The 18380-nt window shown below is 40.9% G+C and overlaps 1 protein-coding gene across 3 annotated transcripts in view; it reads left to right on the top strand.

Annotated features, from left to right (window-relative positions):
* Window positions 1-10984: 10984 nt before the first annotated feature.
* LOC139531540 (uncharacterized) overlaps window positions 10985-18380 on the top strand; it is a 29494-nt gene continuing 22098 nt past the window's right edge. For 2 of the 3 annotated variants that reach the window (XR_011666380.1, XM_071328057.1), the window contains exon 1: window positions 10985-11107. Coding sequence is in view for 1 of the 3 variants with exons in the window: in XM_071328057.1 (XP_071184158.1) it covers window positions 10994-11107 (114 nt within the window). In the remaining 2 variants the exon portion in view is untranslated. The remainder of the gene's footprint in view (window positions 11108-18380) is intronic. The other variant, XM_071328058.1, reaches the window with a different exon arrangement.

The raw sequence follows: 18380 nt of genomic DNA, 5'->3' as shown, positions 1-18380 counted from the left end.
ATTCTAAAGATTGATTCAGTACATCGTTTGACATGTTTCTACTGACTGTTATGGAACTTTTGGACATTTCGTCACGTTATAGTGGACGCGCTTTGTGACTTTTGAATTGTTTACCAAACGCGCTAAACAAAGTAGCTAATTGGACATAAATAACGGACATTATCGAACAAATCAAGTATTTATTGTGGACCTGGGATTCCTAGGACTGCATTCTGATGAAGTTCATCAAAGGTAAGGAAACATTTATTATGTATTTTCTGGTTTCTGTTGATCCCAACATGGCGGCTAATTTGGCTATTGTTCTGAGCTCCGTCTCAGATTATTGCATGATTTGCTTTTTCCGTAAAGTTTTTTTGAAATCTGACACAGCGGTTGCATTAAGGAGAGGTATATCTATAATTCCATGTGTATAACTTGTATTATCATCTACATTTATGATGAGTATTTCTGTTGAAACGATGTGGCTATGCAAATCACTTGATGTTTTTGGAACTAGTGAATGTAACGCGCCAATGTAAACTCAGATTTCTTGTTATAAATATGAACTTTATCAAACAAAACATGCATGTATTGTGTAACATGAAGTCCTATGAGTGTCATCTGATGAAGATAATCAAAGGTTAGTGATTCATTTTATCTCTATTTCTGCTTTTTCTGACTGTTTTCTTTCGCTGGAAAAATGGCTGTGCTTATTGTGGTTTGATGGTGACCTAACATAATCATTTGTAGTGCTTTCGCTTAAAAGCATATTTGAAATTGGACACTTTGGTGGGATTAACAACAAGATTACCTTTAAAATGATATAAAACACATGTATGTTTGAGGAATTTTAATTATGAGATTTCTGTTGTTTGAATTTGGCGCCCTGCACTTTCACTGGCTGTTGTCATATCGATCCCGGTAGCGGGATGCAGCCACATTAAGGCTAAATTCATCGTTAGAACCATTGAGCCTTAATGCTTTTGGGAAACTGGGTCCAGAGCCATAGAGAGTTTTCCATCCTTTCTGCCAGAGCATTCTATTACCACTGTATTTAACTAATATTACATTATGATTGTTATTGTGTCTCTGTATTGATTTATAGCAATACTGAAGGTCAATAATAATAATAATACATTTAACTTGTTTAGCGCTTTTCATGACAGAAAATAATCTCAAAGCGCATAAAAAGATAAACAAACAAAGTAAACATTTAAATTGAGATGGTAAAGATGCAGATTAAATGTCTATATTTTGCCTTGGATGAAAGGCTCAGTGTTGATGCAGTTTGGATTGGAAATATACTGTACTACTGGAGATACGATCCATCCGTGTACGGAATCAAATACGTTATTATTTATTAGTTTCTTTATATCATTGAGATACTTTCCTGTTATGAAGTTTAAGAAAATATAAATATAGCCGTTATTGTATTTAAGCAGGCTGTGGAAGCGACAGGGGCTACAGGCCTAATGCACATGCTTCTTTGGGCTATGCCATGCCACTTTGGCATTTGTATGTAGCTGTGTAATTGTCTTGAAAAGTTTATTCAGCTAAGATCTGTAAGCAAGTCAATTTCCTTTTGGGGTTTTGTAGCCTACGTGTAATTTTTTGTCTTTCGTCATCCTTTCACTGTACATATGGATATCCTGCACCTGCACTCCTGCACCTGCACTCCTGCACCTGTAAATAAACTACTCTGCACTTGAAGACCTTTTTGCAAGCCAGCCTTCCTGTCTCCTCCCTTGGCCGTAAGGGTCAGCTATTTTAAACACACACACACTGTAGGAATTCACACTTTGAGAAATAACATCAGGTCAGTTAGTGACATCCTCATATAGTTTTTATTGAAAGGAGAACACCCAGCTAGCACATAACGTTCTGAGAACCATATGTTGGGAATTTCAGTCCTTCAGCATAACGTTTCCTACAGGTTTCCTCGTGGTTCTATTTAAAGTAATGTTCTCAAATTGTTCCGAGAAAGTTAAGAAAAAAACGTTCTTCTGTGGGAATTTCAGTACTTCAGCATAAGGTTTCCTACAAGTTTCCTCATGGTTCTATTAAAATAACGGATGTTATTTAAAAACGTATACAGTCCGTTCTCAGCATCAACAAAACTCTCTATCCTCCATTTTGTTAAGTGTGTTCAGGTGTGTTGGCAGCACCCACTGTTTGGATCTTAATAAGTGCCTGTTTCCTTTGAAATGGCGTCTGTTTGAATAGACTCAAACGAACATCGTTGCATGAGTTACAAAAAAACATGGCATGGTAGCTCCATCCTGGTGGTGCAGTGGATTGATTCCATGATAGAGAACAAAAGAGCATAGGTTTGAATCTCACTAACACTTTCTTTTAAATTGTGCTTGAATGATTAATACCTAAGCAAATTAATTTCCATGTGTCCTATCTGTGCTTGGAGTTCAAAGCAGTTAACCCAAATTAAGCTAGCAGTGTTATTAAAAAGTCATATTGAAACATGTTCTCGGAACGCTATTTAATTACCTTTGAATAACCTATCATTTCCGTTCTCAGCACGTTAATAAAACCTCCCAGGAAAACTTTCAGGGAACCATAGTAAAACGTTCTCAGAACCACCCTGGAACCATAGTAAAACGTTCTCAGAACCTCCCTGCGATTAAAACATTTACGTTCCCAAAACAAGTGAAATTTTCATAACAAAATTTCAGGTAAAATTTCCCCCAATTTTACCTGACTGGAAACTACTGGCTTCATTCCCAGAATCAATGTGAAACCAAAAACCTATATTCCCACAACTTCCAAGGAACCAAATATACTAGCTGGGCATTGCTATAATCACAGGAACATGACAGTGGTGCCACTGACACCAATCAACCCAGTAAAACAAACTCCAATATCAAATAGCAGCGTTATGTCGCTCTGGCTAAAAGTAGTGCACTATATGGGGAATAGGGTGCAAGATAGTGAGTTGGCTGGAGACTCAACAGGCGAGATGAATGGATATGCTAGTTGACATGGTATTGACCCCAACCTTGCACAGAGGGGCCATTAAGCTTCACAGCACGGCTGATGGACATCTCAATGAGGCGAGGCTATGAGATATCATGTCTGTAGTGTCCCTGCACGTTTACACTGTGAAGCTTCTTCTCATGGGAACACTGTAACCTAATCTCTCTGGGGTCAACTGTCACTATAATTCTCTGTAATGGGACAGAGACAGGGTGTGTGTGTGTGTGTGCGTGTGCGTGTGCGTGTGCGTGTGCGTGTGTGTGTGTGTGTGTGTGTGTGTGTGTGTGTGTGTGTGTGTGTAAATGGCCAGTAGGTGGTGCATTTGAACCTGAAAATTCACTGCATCGGTGAAATACTTTCAAATCCTTGAGCTGGCCTTGACTTAGTTTGCTCAGTACGATGAAACCAATGGAATAGTCCCAAACGTGAAAGTATTTTACATATTTGACCCTGTTCACCTTACCCAGGTCTAGTATAAATATCAAATTGAATAGGACAAGTGGCACAAACTCTTAATTGCCATCACACTGAACACTGCCTTACCCACCTGGACGAAGGTAATGCATAGGTGAGGATGCTGTTAATCGACTACAGCACGACTTTCAATACCATAGTGCCCTATAAGATCTTCACAAAGCTCACAGCCCTGCGTCTGAACTCCTCCCTATGCAACTGGGTCCTGGACTTCCTGACGGGCCGCCACCAGGTGATGAAGGTAGACAACATTACTGCCTCGACACTGATCCTCAACACGGTCCACAAGGGTGCGTCCTCAGTCCCCTCCTGTACTCCCTGTATACCCACAACTGCGTGGCCTCATACAGTTGAGACAGCCTACATTGAGGAGGTAGGCACTCTGACGGCGTGCTGCCAGGTAAATAACCTCTCCTTCAACGTTAGCAAAACAAAGGAGCTGATTGTCGACTTCAGGAGGAACCAGGCTGGACACGCCCCCTTCCTCATCAACGCGGCTGTGGTATACACATCTCAGAGAAGCAGAAATGTTCTAACCACATGGACACCGTAGCGAAGAACCCATGACAGCAACTCTTCAACCTCAGGATGCTGAATTAATGTGTCCTGTCCCCGAGGGCCCTCTGTGTTCTACAGGAGCAGCATCGCGAGCATACTGTCGGGCTGCAACACAACATGTTACGGGAACTCCACTGCCACGGACCACAAGGCTCTTCAGGGTGCTATGTGCAGCCGAACGCACCATTTGGTGCACACTGCCTGCCATACAGGAAGGCCAAGAAGATAATCAGGGACCCCAGCCGCCAATGCCATGCTCTGTTCTCCCCGCTTCAATTACCCTCCCCCTCAGTCTTAACTCTGCCACCAACCCAATGGACATTTATTAATTCATCACTGCTACAGTTCTTATGATATACAGTTGAAGTCGGAAGTGTACATACACTTAGGTTGGAGTCATTAAAACTTGTTTTTCAACCACTCCACAAATTTCTTGTTAACAAACTATAGTTTTGGCAAGTCGGTTAGGACATCTACTTTGTGCATGACACAAGTCATTTTTCCAACAATTGTTTACAGACAGATTATTTCACATATAATTCACTGTATCTCAATTCCAGTGGGTCAGAAGTTTACATACACTAAGTTGACTGTGCCTTTAAACAGCTTGAAAATTCCAGAAAATTATGTCATGGCTTTAGAAGCTTCTGATAGGCTAATTGACATAATTTGAGTCAATTGGAGGTGTAACTGTGGATGTATTTCAAGGCCTACCTTCAAACTCAGAAAATCAAAAGAAATCAGCCAAGACCTCAGAAAAAAAATCGTAGACCTCCACAAGTCTGGTTCATCCTTGGGAGCAATTTCCAAATGCCTGAAGGTACCACGTTCATCTGTACAAACAATAGTACGCAGGTATAAACACCATGGGACCACGCAGCCGTCATACCGCTCAGGAAGGTGATGCATTCTGTCTCGTAGAGATGAACATACTTTGGTGCGAAAAGTGCAAATCAATCCCAGAACAATAGCAAAGGACCTTGTGAAGATGCTGGAGGAAACAGGTACAAAAGTATCTTTATCCACAGTAAAACGAGTACTATATCGACATAACCTGAAAGGCCGCTCAGCAAGGAAGAAGCCACTGCTACAAAACCGCCATAAAAAAAGCCAGACTACGATTTGCAACTGCACGTGGGGACAAAGATTGTACTTTTTGGAGAAATGTCCTCTGGTCTGATGAAACAAAAATAGAACTGTTTGGCCATAATGACCATCGTTATGTTTGGAGGAAAAGGGGGGAGGCCTGCAAGCCGAAGAACAACATCCCAACCGTGAAGCAGGGGGGTGGCAGCATCATGTTGTGGGGTGCTTTGCTGCAGAAGGGACTGGTGCACTTCACAAAATAGATGGCATCATGAGGGAGGAAAATTATGTTGATATATTGAAGCAACATCTCAACACATCAGTCAGGAAGTTAAAGCTTGGTAGCAAATGGGTCATCCAAATGGACAATGACCCCAAGCATGCTTCCAAAGTTGTGGCAAAATGGCTTATGGACAACAAAGTCAAGGTATTGGAGTGGCCATCACAAAGCCCTGACCTCAATCCTATGGAACATTTGTGGGCAGAACTGAAAAATCGTGTTCGAGGAAGGAGGCCTACAAACCTAACTCAGTTACACCAGCTCTGTCAGGAGGAACGGGCCAAAATTCACCCAACTTATTGTGGGAAGCTTGTGGAAGGCTACCCGAAACGTTTGACTCAAATTAAACCATTTAAAGGCAATGCTACCATGTAAACTTCTGACCCACTGGGAATGTGATGAAAGAAATAAAAGCTGAAATACATCATTCTCTCTACTATTATTCTGACATTTCACATTCTTAAAATAAAGTGGTGATCCTAACTGACCTAAGACAGAGAACTTTTACTCGGATTAAATGTCAGGAATTGTGAAAAACTGAGTTTAAATGTATTTGGTTAAGGTGTATGTAAACTTCCGACTTCAACTGTATATAGTTATCTTTATATTGTTGTTTTTTATTTTATTTCACTTAGTCCTGCATGTTGGAGCTCAAAGCCTAAGATTTTCACTGTACACTGCAATCACACCTCCAACCCTGTACATGTGACTACTAAACACTGTACCCTGCATTCACACCTGCAACCCTGTACATGTGACTATTAAACACTGTACCCTGCAATCACACCTCCAACCCTGTACATGTGACTATTAAACACTGTACCCTGCATTCACACCTGCAACCCTGTACATGTGACTATTAAACACTGTACCCTGCAATCACACCTCCAACCCTGTACATGTGACTATTAAACACTGTACCCTGCAATCACACCTTCAACCCTGTACATGTGACTACTAAACACTGTACCCTGCAGTCACACCATCAACCCTGTACATGTGACTACTAAACACTGTACCCTGCAATCACACCTGCAACCCTGTACATGTGACTACTAAACACTGTACCCTGCAATCACACCTGCAACCCTGTACATGTGACTATTAAACACTGTACCCTGCAATCACACCTCCAACCCTGTACATGTGACTACTAAACACTGTACCCTGCAGTCACACCATCAACCCTGTACATGTGACTACTAAACACTGTACCCTGCAGTCACACCATCAACCCTGTACATGTGACTACTAAACACTGTACCCTGCAATCACACCTGCAACCCTGTACATGTGACTACTAAACACTGTACCCTGCAGTCACACCTCCAACCCTGTACATGTGACTACTAAACACTGTACCCTGCAATCACACCTGCAACCCTGTACATGTGACTATTAAACACTGTACCCTGCAATCACACCTCCAACCCTGTACATGTGACTACTAAACACTGTACCCTGCAATCACACCTCCAACTCTGTACATGTGACTATTAAACACTGTACCCTGCAATCACACCTCCAACCCTGTACATGTGACTATTAAACACTGTACCCTGCAATCACACCTCCAACCCTGTACATGTGACTATTAAACACTGTACCCTGCAATCACACCTCCAACCCTGTACATGTGACTATTAAACACTGTACCCTGCAATCACACCTCCAACCCTGTACATACACCCTGCAATCACACCCTGCAATCACACCTGTACATGTGACTATTAAACACTGAAATCTGCAGTCACACCTCCAACCCTGTACATGTGACTATTAAACACTCTGAATCTGAAATCTATGGAAATTCCTTATCTTCAGGCGACAGTCCGCTTTACAGATTTGTTTTACACTTTGCTGCATGTATGTGGTACATTTTCACAACTCTTAGTACAAAACTTGGAAACACTCTATTTGGATAGTCCACCCATGTAGACGCAACTATCAGTAACATTTCAACTAACTAGCTCCGAATCCTAACCTAACCCTAACCTGCTACTAACCCTAACCTAACCCTAACCTAACCCAACCCTAACCTAACCCTAACCTGCTACTAACCCTAACCTAACCATAACCTAACCCTAACCTGCTACTAACCCTAACCTAACCCTAACCTAACCCTAACCTAACCCTAACCTAACCTTAACCTGCTACTAACCCTAACCTAACCCTAACCTAACCCTAACCTAACCCTAACTTAACCCTAACCTAACCTGCTACTAACCCTAACCTAACCCTAACCTAACCCTAACCCTAACCTAACCCTAACCTGCTACTAACCCTAACCTAACCCTAACCCTAACCTAACCTAACCCTAACCTAAACCTGCTACTAACCCTAACCTAACCCTAACCTAACCCTAACCTGCTACTAACCCTAACCTAACCCTAACCTAACCCTAACCCTAACCTAACCCTAACCTAACCCTAACCTGCAGTACTAAAACTGACCAATGCAGTAACGTAATACCAAATATTTTTGCCCAATGGATTAACTGCTAGCTATTTAAAATAGCTAAATTGAGAAGATTTCATCATGTTGTGTTTTGGTTGAAATGGTTGTGTGGTGAACTGATGTCTACAAACAAACAAAATGAACGCACAATAAAAGGTTTTGAATGTAAGACCAGCTGCGTTACAAGTGATACAAGTTTGTAGTTTCGAAATTTCATCACATACTTGTGAAAATAGTACCAAGGTGATTAAAAAAGACCTGTATTTCACAGTCCACTACACACCAGAAATGACATGGTAAATAGGTAGTTAGATCAATATCAATCTAAATGAATACCATGTTACAGTAAACTATCTGATGATGAAATCAATGCAACCAGTGTGTGTGTGTGTGTGTGTGTGTGTGTGTGTGTGTGTGTGTGTGTGTGTGTGTGTGAGAGAGACTGTGAGAGTGTGTGTGTGTGTGAGAGAGACTGTGAGAGTGTGTGTGTGTGTGTGTACAGTGGCGGTTCTAGCTTGCACCCCCACTCGTAAATATCAAAAAGAAGTAACAAAGACAAATAGAAACAAATTGTAGTATATAAACACAAATATAAAGATAATCAAATTATTACACTATTACCCTATTGCTAACAAAAAACACACAAATAAAACTAAATGGCACAAATCCTATACCACACAAATACACAAATAGAATAACACACTTATAAAGAAGAGACTCTGATTAGTACACTATTGCATTTCAAACAAGAAACACACAAACTAAATTGCACAACTATTTGATAGGTTCCCCAGCTCCCCCTACCTCTGGCTTCCAGTGGGGAGACCTGAGGTCAACCTACCCCCGTCCTCCTCCCCATCTCGTACTTCTGAGTGGGAGACCTTCCCAGGCAGTAGCCTGCCTAGCTCACAAACTAGAATCAGGGCGCCCACTCCGACAAGGTTAATTGACCCACAGTCCCACACAGTGACATGATATCATGGACGTGACATGCAAATGAGCGATAGAAAACCGATCGCGCAAATGTCACCATTCCGAATGTATTTTTGTATTATTATCATTATTATTTTTTTGTGCGGGCGCCCCGTGCCACCCACCGCAAGAGGGCGGCTGCCCATGTCTGCCCATGTCTGCCCATGTCACCTATACCTAAATCCACCACTGTGCTTGTGTATATATGCTGGCATGTTTCAAACGAAGGGAGGGAACTGTTTACTTTAGCTCTAGACATCCTGGAGCTGTGGAGGGGTGATGAAGTATGAGGAAATCTCCTCACACACACAGTTTAAACACACCTCTCACATTTCCAACTGATTAGAGACATGCTTTTGACTCAACATCCTCACCTCATCCCCCTCTACTCTGTAGGACTAAGACACTTATCATGTGTGAAGCATCTCACTCACAAGAGCGGTATATCTGTCAATGACTAAATGTATCGTTGTGTTGCCATGCACATACCGGTAGCTGTGGCAAGGGTTCCCTCATTCTGACTTCAGTCTCAGAAATTATCCAACTTGTTGGCTGTATTTGAGGCGTAGTCCACCACACCCACATCCTCACAAAGGCAACAGTTGTTTCAAATCCCTTTTAATTTACACACCGACTTGTCACATCAGGGAAAGTGGATCGATGTCTGATTACTCTCAAACAATTGCCTTCCTTCCCTTTCGAGGATGACCACTGACATGAGAATTTGGTAGCAGGGGTGACCAACGAATTATTGGCATACCAATTCAGGGACTGAAAAGTGTTTCTGTTCCCAAGAGATGCACATTTTTGTTCCAGCCCAGCACAAACACGTTCAACTAATCAATTGATTATCAAGCCCTCCGTTTGTTATTTATATGTAATTTCTTTCCATACCATGGACTGAATTGACCCCAACCCTGTTTGAGGGGGTTGAAGGCAGTTCATTCAGGAAGTGATGATGAAATAATGAAATTTTGACATAAATAGCTTCTCGTTTTCATCTGATTGAGAACGTATTCATTTTCAAATTAAAGTCCTGAATTGACTACCTTCAATTGAAATTGACCATGGCCCCAAGTCAGTTTTCCACCATATTGCTTTCGCCTACTGAAAAAGGGCAGTGATTTGTACTGAACAGGGTGATAGATAAACACGCAGTTATGATGAAAGGCAGTAACGTACTAGTTCCCAGAGAAAGGTCCTTTAACTTGTTATTATTGGCTCAGGGAATGGAGCAAGGCTACATGACTCACCGCTAAGATTCAACATACCGCACACTTTCATAAGGAAACGGGTGCATTGCATGAAATTAGATCTGCCTTGCCAATGTCAACTCCTACAAATGTGGACAAGAGTTATCATGCTGGAACCTCAGCCTGGAATGTGATGACTGTTGTCATCAGTGCTTCACTTGGACTGAAATACATGTTGGTACTCATTTTAGGTGGTGGACCAGTTAATATTTAGGTGCTATCTCGTTGATATAAATTTGAACGCACTACCAGCGCATTGAAAAGTTGATGTAATACTTTCCTGTGAATATATTGTCTACTGCCAAAAGGACCAACCGCATGAACAACTGGTAAAGTACAGTAAAATGTCATTTTATTCAACATTATGGCTTGTAGAGGTTGTGCGAGGAAACTTTCCTTATTCAAACTCATTTCTGCCTGATGTAGAATTCTGTGCAATTCAATGTTGAGTTTCCAGGCAAAGCCCTGGTGAGCTCCTGCCCCAAGTCAAGCAATGGTTGTCATGGTTACCCCGTTGACGTTCTGTTTCCCAGGATGCACCAGTTCCCAGCCATCAAGCTCTGATGGATGACTAATTAATTAAATAGGCCATTCCACTGTCACAGACACAGACCTGCATGCCCCATCTCATACCCACACATACAAAATTGCCTGAAACTCATGACAAAACCTCATGTTCCTTCCAAGGGACAACATCATTGACGTATGTCTATCAGGTCAAGGTTTAGCCAACATATAGTGATACAAAATTATACTACTTTAAATTGTTGGACGTTAGCCTCAGGAGAGTATAAGAAAAACTTGGAAATAGCGAGATATTTGACTCACTTTTCATGCAAATATGCTGGTTTCTTCACTATAGCTTGTTTCTGATTGGAGAAGTTGCAGGTGTTGCAATCGACTCCCCTTACTTTGCCCCAGTCTCCCCCCAGTGTGGGACGTCCCAATGGGCGGATTTCAGGAGAGTTTGACAAGTAAAACTCCCAGTGTCGATTCTCTCGTCAAGTGTTGTCGCGCGTGTTTATCACTTGGCTGGAGTATGAGCGGACCAAAGCTACAGGTAGGTCGACTGCATTGGTGTTTCCGGTGATATCACGCGCAGCGTCAGCGACGCACTCACATCGCGTTTGGGGCTTGGCGCGCGTGGATTGGGAGACGGGAGTAGGAATAGTACTGTAATGCGCGCGCCATGTAAACATTTTATTAGGTTCCCATCTGTTTTTACTTGGACAGTGAAGCGAAAACGTTTAATTTGATGATATAGCCTACTCCAGCATTTTGGATTTGAGAGCAAATGTGTTTTATAGGAAGCTATAGTATAGTACAGAATGTCACATTTTATTCGAAGGTATCTGTTTTACCGTTTAGAAATGAAAGCACTGTATCTACTTCCCCATTTGAAGGTGTCATATCATACGTATTTGGACAAATTCACTTAGTGTTTTAAAGTAATCAAAAGTTTAATATTTGGTCCCAAATAGAGCCCCACAGCGGTCAAACAGCAATAGAGTCCCACAGTATGAGTCATAATACCCATAAAACCTAGCGGTCAAACGGAAATGTTTCCAATCGTTTTTCCACCATTAATTTTTTTGCATGGGGGATTTTAGAAACACTTAAAATAAGGGCTGTGTGACTTATACATTTTTCTCCCTGGTCCCTAAAAGAAATAGACACATTTAAAAGTGTTAACTAGATGTGTTAACTATAACTAGTGTTAACTAGAACTACTAATGGGGTGTCAGGTAGCCTAGTGGTTAGAGCCAGTAAGAGAAAGGTTGGTAGATCAAGACCCTGAGCTGACAAGGTAAAAATCTTTCATCTGCCCTTGAACAAGGCAGTTCCCCGGTAGCTGTCATTGTAAATAGGAATTTGTTTTTAACTGACTTGCCTAGTAAAATAATGCATTCATTCTATCACCCCTTTTCTGGTGAGCACTACTTTATTTAGTCTTCTGGGGCAACAAGTTATGACAGAAGAGAGGCTGCATATATCTAACTATAGTTGACAAACAATGGCCTCCCAAATGTCGGAAATATTAAGCAGAAAGTTGTCTAAATTAGGAGTGAAAATAGCAAGTAGGCTATACGGTCCAGTATGGCATATCAGCAAAATAAATTATTGTGGAATTATTATGGTGGATTACACTGCTCAGGTAGTCTACTTTTTGAAGTGATTTGTTTGACAGTCAGATGAAAACATCATCACACAACACCCATGATACGCGAAACTGAGCCTGCACAGACCGTAAAAACAACAGTAAACGGGATAAGATATTTACATGCCACTGTATCCCATCTAAGATCAGTATATACCATGCATCTTATCTGGGTTTCTCATTACCGGTATACAAGCTTGTTTAGATGTTTAGTATCCCGAATAATAACAGGATATTGGCATGTATGTAAACATGGTCTTTGACATTCTGATTGAATCTATTCATTTTGTGTTGGAAAGGAAAAGAGTTAATACTGTGGGGGAAAAAAAGATCCAATCTTTTTCTTTGGTGGTCTCTGGAGATAGAAATCTAGCTTGCGAGGGACATTTCCATGTAAAAGGACCCATGAACACCAACATGTGAAGTTCATAGAAGCATGGTGAAGTGGGTGTCAAATCAAAGCTATCAGTCTATATCTTTTTTTTATTTAAATGAAGGCATATACAAAAGTATGTGGACACCCCTTCAAAAAGGGTGGCTACTTTGAAGAATCTCAGAAAAATATAAAATATATTTAGATTTGTTTAACACTTTTTTGTTTACTACATGATTCCATATGTGTTATTTCCTAGTTTTGATGTCTTCACTATTATTCTACAATGAATAAAATAGTAAAAATAAAGAATGACCCTGCAATGAATAGGTGTCCAAACTCTTGACTGGTACTGTGTGTATATATATATATATACACATACAGTTGAAGTCGGAAGTTTACATACACTTAGGTTGGAGTCAATAAAACTCATTTTCAACCACTCAACAAATTTCTTGTTAACAAACTATAGTTTTAGCAAGTCGGTTAGGACATCTACTTTGTGCATGACACAAGTAATTTTTCCAACAATTGTTTACAGACATATTATTTCACTTATAATTCACTGTATCACAATTCCAGTGGGTCAGAAGTTTACATACACTAAGTTGACCATGCCTTTAAACAGCTTGGAAAATTCCAGAAAATGATGTCATGGCTTTAGAAGCTTCTGATAGGCTAATTCACATTTATGTCAATTGGAGGTGTTCCTGTGGATGTATTTCAAGGCCTACCTTCAAACTCAGTGCCGCTTTGCTTGACATCATGGAAAATCAAAAGAAATCAGCCAAGACCTCAGAAACAAAATGGATGACCGCCACAAGTCTGGTTCATCCTTGGGAGCAATTTCCAAACGCCTGAAGGTACCACATTCATCTGTACAAACAATAGTACGCAAGTATAAACACCATGGGACCACACAGCCATCATACCGCTCAGGAAGGAGACGCGTTCTGTCTCCTAGAGATGAACGTACTTTGGTGCGAAAAGTGCAAATCAATCCCAGAACAACAGCAAAGGACCTTGTGAAGATGGTGGAGGAAACAGGTACAAAACTATCTATATCCACAGTAAAATGAGTCCTATATTGACATAACCTGAAAGGCTGCTCAGCAAGGAAGATGCCACTGCTCCAAAACAGCCTTAAAAAAAGCCAGACTACGGTTTGCAACTGCACATGGGGACAAAGATCATACTTTTGGAAGAAATGTCCTCTGGTCTGATGAAACAAAAATAGAACTGTTTGGCCATAATGACCATCATTATGTTTGAAAAAGGGGGAGGCTTGCAAGCCAAATAACACCATCCCAACCGTGAAGCGCGGGGGTGACAGCATCATGTTGTGGGGGTTCTTTGCTGCAGGAGGGACTGGTGCACTTTACAAAGTAGATGGCATCATGAGGGAGTAAAATTATGTGGATATATTAATTAAGGCAACATCTCAAGACATCAGTCAGGAAGTTAAAGCTTGGTCGCAAATTGGTCTTCCAAATGGACAATGACCCCAAGCATACTTCCAAAGTTGTGGCAAAATGGCTTAAGGACAACAAAGTCAAGGTATTGGAGTGGCCATCACAAAGCCCTGACCTCAATCCTATAGAAACTTTGTGGGCAGAACTGAAAAAGCGTGTGCGAGCAAGGAGGCCTACAAATCTGACTCCGTTACACCAGCTCTGTCAGGAGGAATGGGCCAGAATTCACCCAACTTATTGTGGGAAGCTTGTGGAAGGCTACCTGAAACATTTGATCCAAATTAAACAATTTATAGGCAATGCTACCAAATACTAATTGAATAGTGTATGTAAACTTCTGACCCACTGGGATTGTGATGAAATAAAAAAAAGCTGAAATATTTCTCTCTACTATTATTCTGACATTTCACATTCTTAAAATACTTTATTTAAGTAAAAATAATTTATTTGGTGATCCTAACTGGCCTAAAACAGGGAATTTTTACGAGGATTAAAGGAATTGTGAAAAATTGAGTTTAAATGTATTTGGCTAAGGTGTATGTAGACTTCCGACTTCAACTGTATGTATATACTGTATATCACATTGTGGCCAAAAGTTTTGAGAATGACACAAATATTAATTTCCACAAAGTTTGCTGCTTCAGTGTCTTTAGATATTTTTGTCAGATGTTACTATGGAATACTGAGGTATAATTACAAGCATTTCATAAGTGTCAAAGGCTTTTATTGACAATTACATGAAGTTGATGCAAAGAGTCAATATTTGCAGTGTTGACCCTTCTTTTTCAAGACCACTGCAATCCGCCCTGGCATGCTGTCAATTAACTTCTGGGCCATATCCTGACTGATGGCAGCCCATTCTTGCATAATCAATGCTTGGAGTTTGTCAGAATTTGTGGGTTTTTGTTTGTCCATCCGCCTCTCGAGGATTGACCACAAGTTCTCAATGGGATTAAGGTCTGGGGAGTTTCCTGGCTATGGACCCAAAATATCGATGTTTTGTTCCCCGAGCCACTTAGTTATCACTTTTGCCTTATGGCAAGGTGCTCCATCATGCTGAAAAAGGCATTGTTCGTCATCAAACTGTTCCTGGATGGTTGGGAGAAGTTGCTCTCGAGGATGTGTTGGTACCATTCTTCATTCATGTTCTTAAGCTAAATTGTGAGTGAGCCCACTCCCTTGGTTGAGAAGCAACCCCACACATGAATGGTCTCAGGATGCTTTACTGTTGGCATGACACAGAACTGATGGTAGCGCTCACCTTGACTTCTCCGGACAAGCTTTTTCCGGATGCCCCAAACAATCGGAAAGGGGATTGATCAGAGAAAATGACTTTACCCCAGTCCTCAGCAGTCCAATCCCTGTACCTTTTGCAGAAAATCAGTCTGTCCCTGATGTTCTTCCTGGAGAGAAGTGGCTTCTTTGCTGCCCTTCTTGACACCAGGCCATCCTCCAAAAGTCTTTGCCTCACTGTGCATGCAGATGCACTCACACCTGCCTGCTGCCATTCCTGAGCAAGCTCTGCACTGTTGGTGCCCCGATCCCGCAGCTGAAACAACTTTAGGAGGTCCTGGCACTTGCTGCAATTTCTTGGGCGCCCTGAAGCCTTCTTCACAACATTTGAACCGCTCTCCTTGAAGTTCTTGATGATCTGATAAATGGTTGATTTAGGTGCAATCTTACCGGCAGCAATATCCTTGCCTGTGAAGCCCTTTTTGTGCAAAGCAATGATGACGGCACGTGTTTCCTTGCAGGTAACCATGGTTGACAAAGGAAGAACAATGATTCCAAGCACCACCCTCCTTTTGAAACTTCCAGTCTGTTATTTTAAATGAATCAGCATGACAGAGTGATCTCCAGCCTTCTCCTCGTCAACACTCACACCTGTGTTAACTTCTTATGGCTGCAGGGGCAGTATTGAGTAGCTTGGATGAAAGGTGCACAGAGGTGCCCAGAGTAAACGGCCTGCTCCTCAGTCATAGTTGCTAATATATGCATATTATTATTAGTATTGGATAGAAAACACTCTGACGTTTCTAAAACTGTTTGAATTATGTCTGTGAGTATAACAGAACTCATATGGCAGGCAAAAACCTGAGAAAAAATCCAAACAGGAAGTGGAATTTCTGAGGCTGGTAGATTTTCAACCAAGCTCCCATTGAAATCACAGCGAGATATGGATGAGTTTTCACTTCCTACGGCTTCCACTAGATGTCAACAGTCTGTAGAACTTTGTCTGATGACTCTACTGTGAAGGGGGGCCGGATGAGAGGAGAATTAGTCAGGTCTGCCATGAGGTGACCATTCTTTGACCTTGCGCGTTCACATGAGCGGGAGCTCTGTTCCATCGCTCATCTGAAGTCAATGTAATTCTCCAGTTGGAACGTTATTCAAGATTTATGTTAAAAACATTCTAAAGATTGATTCAATACATCGTTTGACATGTTTCGGAACTTTTGGACATTTCGTCAGGTTTTAGTGACATTACAGGAAAAAAAAGAACATTTCTTGTGGGAGTCCTGGGAGTGAAGTTCCTGGGAAGATCAGCAAAGGTAAGTGAAGATTTATAATGCTTTTTATGAGTTTTGTTGACTGCACAATTTGGGCGGGTAACTGTATGGCTTGCTTTTGTGGCTGAACGCTGTTTTCAGATGATTGAATATTGTGTTTTGCCGTAAAGCTTTTTGAAATCTGACACCGGTTGCATTAAGAACAAGTGTATCTTTAATTCTATGTAAAACATGTATCTTTCATCAAAGTTTATGATGAGTATTTCTGTTATTTGACGTGGCTCTCTGCAATTTCTCCGGATATTTTGGAGGCATTTCTGAACATGGCGCCAATGTAAACGGAGGTTTTTGGATATAAATATGAACTTAATCGAACAAGACATACTGTATATGTATTGTGTAATATGAAGTCCTATGAGTGTCATCTGATGAAGATCATCAAAGGTTAGTGATTAATTTTATCTCTATTTGTGCTTTTTGTGACTCCTCTCTTTGGCTGGAAAAATGGCTGAATTTTTCTTTGAGTTGGTGGTGACCTAACATAATCGTTTATGGCGCTTACGCTGAAAAGCCTATTTGAAATCGGACACTTTGGTGGGATTAACAACACGATGACCTTTAAAATGGTATGAGATACATGTATGTTTGAGGAATGTTAATTATGAGATTTCTGTTGTTTGAATTTGGCGCCCTGCACTTTCACTGGCTGTTGTCATATCGATCCCGTTAACGGGATTGCAGCCATAAGAAGTTAACGAGAGAATCACTGACATGATGTCAGCTGGTCCTTTTGTGGCAGGGCTGAAATGCTGTGGAAATGTTTTTGGGGGATTTAGTTCATTTGCATGGCAAAGAGGGACTTTGCAATTAATTGCATTTCATCTGATCACTCTTCATAACATTCTGGAGTATATGCACATTGCCATCATACAAACTGAGACAGCAGACTTTGTGAAAATGTATATTTGTGTCATTCTCAAAACTTTTGTCCACGACTGTATATATATATTGAACAAAAATATAAACGCAACATGTAAAGTGTTTGTCCCATGGAAATAGCTGAAATAAACAATCCCAGACATTTTCCATATGCTGAAAATTCTTATTTCTCTTGAATTTTGTGCACAAATTTGTTTACATCCCTGTTAGTGCGCATTTCTCCTTTGCCAAAATAATTAATCCACCCAACAGGTGAGACATATCAAGAAGTGTATAAAACAGCATGATCATTACACAGGTGCACATTGTGCTGGGAACAATGCAAGGCCACTCTAAAATGTGCAGTTTTGTCACACAACACAATGTCACACAACACGTTTTCTGATAGCAGAAGTCGCATGTAAATGTCAAGTGTAGACCTTAGATACTACCACATCCATTCTCTGTGTACCTTTAGGCTGAAGACAGAAATGTGTAGCATTAACATCTTCTGACTTCATGCCTCATTGGGTGGAATGGTACTGTATGCCATCACCAGAATACACTATGTATTTATTTGGACAGTGAAGCTAAAGCATTTAATTTGGCTCTATACTCCAGCATTTTGGATTTGAAATCAAAATTTGATCTCAAATCCAAATTAATGTTCTGAGGCGACAATACAGAATGTCACCTTTTATTTGAGATTATTTTCATACAAAGTGTTATGGAAATTATTGCACAGGGACACTCAAAGTTAATCTTAAGTGAATCATTGTTTATTTTCAGCGCGCTGGAGAGGTTCCAACCAACTAATCCCTGGGCAGACCCAGCAGTTGTCTTATATACGGCTATACACAGACAAGTTATATTTGCATGATTTAGCATAATTAATTAATCAT

This window comes from Salvelinus alpinus, chromosome 10 (assembly GCF_045679555.1).
Source record: "Salvelinus alpinus chromosome 10, SLU_Salpinus.1, whole genome shotgun sequence".
NCBI classification, from domain to species: domain Eukaryota; kingdom Metazoa; phylum Chordata; class Actinopteri; order Salmoniformes; family Salmonidae; genus Salvelinus; species Salvelinus alpinus.
Note: the sequence above shows the minus strand (reverse complement) of the source record. Positions and strands in the feature narration are given on the sequence as shown.